The 4,381-nt window shown below is 38.6% G+C and overlaps 1 protein-coding gene across 1 annotated transcript; it reads left to right on the top strand.

Annotated features, from left to right (window-relative positions):
* Nucleotides 1-882: 882 nt before the first annotated feature.
* On the top strand, nt 883-1,577 carry LOC134363433 (ubiquitin-conjugating enzyme E2 G1-like). Its single transcript, XM_063079044.1, has 2 exons — nt 883-1,084; nt 1,270-1,577. The coding sequence occupies exons 1-2, from the start codon at nt 883-885 to the stop codon at nt 1,575-1,577; spliced, it is 510 nt and encodes a 169-aa protein (XP_062935114.1).
* The last annotated feature ends 2,804 nt before the right edge of the window (nt 1,578-4,381 follow it).

Below are 4,381 nucleotides of genomic sequence, written 5' to 3'. Positions count from 1 at the left end.
CTGTCAGCACTTGGTATTGTCAGGTTTTTTTCTTTTCTCTTTCAAAATTTATTGTAAGAGGTGTGTAGTGGTATCTCATTGCACTTTAAATTTGCATTTCCCTAATGTCGAGTAATGCTAAGTATCTTTTCACTTGCTTATATGCTATCCATATATCTTCTTTAGTGGTGTCTGTTCAGATCTTTTGCCCATTTTTTTTTTTTTGAAAAATGGGTTGTTTGTTTTCTTATTATTGAGCTTTGAGTGTTCTTTATATATTCTGTATACAAATCCTTTATCAGATATGTGATTTGCAAACATATTCTTTTAGTTTGTGGCTTGTATTTTCATTATGTTTGCATCTTTTTATTCTCTTCGTATCTCTCTATATTTTTATCCTTGTACCTTTTTGAACAAAGCAAAAGCTTTTAACTTTGATAAAGTCAAATTTGTCTTTTGGAGTCATATCTAAAAACTTTTTGCTCAACTCTAGGTCATGCAAATTTCTTCTTATGTTTTCTTTTTGAAGGTTTATAGTTTTATGTTTTACATTTAGGTAGTAATCCATGTTGAGTTAATATTGAGTAAGGTTTGAGGTATGTGTTAAGATTCTTTAAAAAAAAAAAACAGTTTTGGGGTCCAACGGGCAGGTTGAAGGAAGGAAGTGGCTGAGGGAAGTCGCAGTGCGCGCCACAGTGGCCTGCGTCCCCTCCCCTACCGTGCAAGAGGCGCTGTGACAATAGCTGAACGCAGAGGACCGGCTGCCCCAGCCCGTCCCCCCTCGGCTTCAGCGCTCTGGTCACGGGGCCCGGCTTTCTCAGCACACCCAGCTCCAGCCGCCCCCAGAGCCTGTCCCCAGCCCTTCGACAGCCCCAGTGCCAGCCCAGGCCCTTGGCAGGGAGGATGACAGAGCTACAGTTGGCACTGCTACTGCGAAGACAGCTGGCACAACTCAACGAAAATCCAGTTGAAGGCTTTTCAGCAGGTTTAATAGATGACAATGATCTCTACCGATGGGAAGTTCTTATTATCGGTCCTCCAGATACACTTTATGAAGGTGATGTTTTTAAGGCTCATCTCACTTTCCCAAAATATTATCCCCTCCGGCCTTCTTCTTTTTTTTTTTTTCAAGATGACCGGTAAGGGGATCTTGACCCTTGACTTGGTGTTGTCAGCACCACACTCTCCCATATGAGCTAACCGGCCAGCCCTACATAGGGATCCGAACCTGTGGCCTTGGTGTTACCAGCACCACACTCTCCCAAGTGAGCCACGGGCCGGCCCCCCTCTGACCTTCTAAAGTGAAATTTATTACAGAAATCTGGCCCCCAAATGTTGATAAAAATGGCGATGTGTGCATTTCTATTATTCATGAGCCTGGGGAAGATAAATATGGTTATGAAAAGCCAGATGAACTCTGGCTTCCTATCCACACTGTGGAAACTATCATCAGTGTCATTTCTATGCTGGCAGACCCTAATGGAGATTCACCTGCTCATGTTGATGCTGCAAAAGAACAGAGGAAAGATAGAAATGGAGAATTTAAAAGGAAAGTGGCCCACTGTGTAAGAAAAAGCCAAGGGACTGCTTTTGAGTGACATGTATTTAGCAGCTAGTAATTGCACTTATTTCAGGGTCTCCAATTGAGAAACATGGCACTGTTTTTCCTGCACTCTTCCCACCTATTGCTGGACTTCTGTTGTAACAAGTTGGCAAGCACTGGCTGGAACTGGGCTGCAATAAAACATGCCAGTTATCAATGCTGACAAGAGCCTAACAAGTGTCAACTTACAGATGATTATGCATTTTGAATTCTAATGAACTGTTTTAACCTTCAGGAAGAATTGTAAAGACCTGTACATAGCACAACATGATCCGGATAATATGTATACTGTTCATGTACACCCACAAATACACCTCGTACCAAATGCTTTCTTGTAGTAGAATAAGAATCATGTAAATCCTAAAAGATTTTAGCAGGTTTTCTTTCCCTATGCATTGTTTCTTATAGTTCTAAAAGACTCCTTAAAGCCTGTCAGATGGAAAGCAATTAGGATTAAAAGTTAGCACTTAATTTCCTTTAAACCATTGAGGCTTCATTAAACACTTTTCACGTTAAACTCTTTTTGCTTACTAAACTTTGGTATCTTCTTTGTTTTGACATACTCCCTTTTGCTTTTATCTCTTCTTTCTGCCAGAAAGTTAGTTTAAATACTGAAGTACTTAATAAGCAATTACTTGATTTTAAATGATGACTTCAGAAGAGTGGTCTCCACTAGGTGCTTTGTCCTTTTTTTTGTATTCTGATTGAACCCAGATCTTGTATTGGATGTAGCAATAATGTTTTTTGGCTATTGAGAGCCCTTGAACCCAGTCTTTACCCCTGAAAACTGAGAATTGGTTCTGAATTCATCTTACTGACATTTACCCTAAACAATGCAAAATTCTGATTTGGTTTTATTTTTGCCCTTCAGCTGCCTAATGTTAAGGTTGGATAAATAAAGCATGAACAGCTACAGACTTTCTACTTAATTTATGCGTTTGCTATTAAAAATGCTGTTTACCCTATCCTTCTCCTGAGTCTTTCATATTTCTTTGCCTCTGTTCTTCTAGACTGCAGATTTTCCTCACCTATTGTACAACGAAATTGTGATGTATGTTTTCATGTAATTTGATTTCGGAATTCTGTCACCTTATGTAGTGAATTCTTCCAAAATATAATTTTTTTCCAGTAATTGTCAAGTTCTTGGCTTTTATTGTATTGAATGAAGGTTATAATACTGAATGTTAGAGAAGTGAAGTTTAGAAAAATCTCAGTTTGATTCCTTATGCAAACAAACAATACTTGAAAATCAAATGGCCACGACAGTATATTTATTGGGTTCTATCTAGATTTTATGTGACTCTAAAAGCATTACGTGAGTAATGCTTTGCTATTTAATATATAGATTCTGTTACTGACATAGCACATTTGGATTTGTTTGAGCATAACAATATTTCATATCACACAGTTTTATAAAACAACTTCAGCAAATGGTAAATGAGCACATGCCCCGAGGCAGGCCTTAGCTCCTCTATGTTTGTTGCGAACTTGGGAGTGGGAAATCGTTTTTGGCATATAAGGAATAGAACTTGAGATAGTACCAGGTGAAATACGTGTTTGATTGTGAGATTCAGTGGTGCATTTCTGCTTTGTGGAGTTTGGAGAAGTGCTTTGGCAGAAGAGTAGAAGGATTCCTGCCAAAACGCCAGATCTTTACAAACTTTGTATGTCCTTTTTAAAACAGAAGTAATATGGCTGAAGATGTAGTCACAGTAGAGACTGAATTTTCTAAATCTCAGTCTGTTCTCCACTCAAGCATTGTAAAAACCTGTGAACATTATGAAAACCCATAAACAGGTAGTAACTGCGAAAATTGTTTCCTTTGATTCATTGGAGCTTAATTTTCTTCAAGAATTCTGTAATGTTTCTTTCCCAAAGACTCTGTAAAAATTGTTACCCAAAAGTGCCAGGAGTACACACCTACAAGGGACTTGGAATTCAATCCCTTTTACTCTTTAGTCAGAAATTGTTCACATGGTGGTTGCTTTTGGCAAAATTGAGTTGGAATTTTGCTCTCCTATTGCTATAGTTCTGCTAGCAATCTTTTGAGTTCAAACCTGGGATTTGACTCTTCGGCAAATAGCAAGTGTGATGTAGTAACTCAGGGACAACTATTCTTGAACTTTAAGTGCCACTTTAATGCAGTTACTTTGGTATAACCATGTGTTTTTTTAAGGTAGATCTAGGAGAGTGAAAGGGAAAGCCAGGAACAAATGCATCTCTCTTCACGCTCTTTTCCACCTGCTGCCCTGACTGTGCTACATCTGAAACACAGGCCTAGAAAGATTTTGTGACTTCTTTTCCTCTGTCAGAGATATCATCTGTGCCTTTCCCAGTGTTCATCTGACAATGTGAATTGAAATGCCTCTACATTTGATATTAAGTCCACACTCAGATGACAATGAACCAGGTGGCTTTTGTCCCACCAGTGCCTCATCATTAGTGTGGGGTGATTCTTCTCTGCTTTAGGAAAAGGATTTATTCCCCTAACCTGGTGCCAACTATCAACAACATCTTCATAGTCTTGTGGATTATAGAGCTGTTGGCTGTTTCCTAAATTTATTCCAAGTTCTTGTGGGGGCTTGTAGATTTCAATCTGTGTTTACAAGGAGATGGATGATCTCACTGGCTTTCTGGCCTCTCCTTTTGAGTTTAAAATCTATATGAGGTTGATTTCCTCATCATTACAAGATAATATGTTTGTGAGGTTACTCTGCTAGTTCTGTGATTCCTTGGGTATCATAGTATTTCTAATGGCCTTCATTCTCAGTTGTGAAATTTTATCTATTTATTTATTTT

Source organism: Cynocephalus volans, chromosome 14 (assembly GCF_027409185.1).
Source record: "Cynocephalus volans isolate mCynVol1 chromosome 14, mCynVol1.pri, whole genome shotgun sequence".
Lineage (NCBI taxonomy): Eukaryota > Metazoa > Chordata > Mammalia > Dermoptera > Cynocephalidae > Cynocephalus > Cynocephalus volans.
Note: the sequence above shows the minus strand (reverse complement) of the source record. Positions and strands in the feature narration are given on the sequence as shown.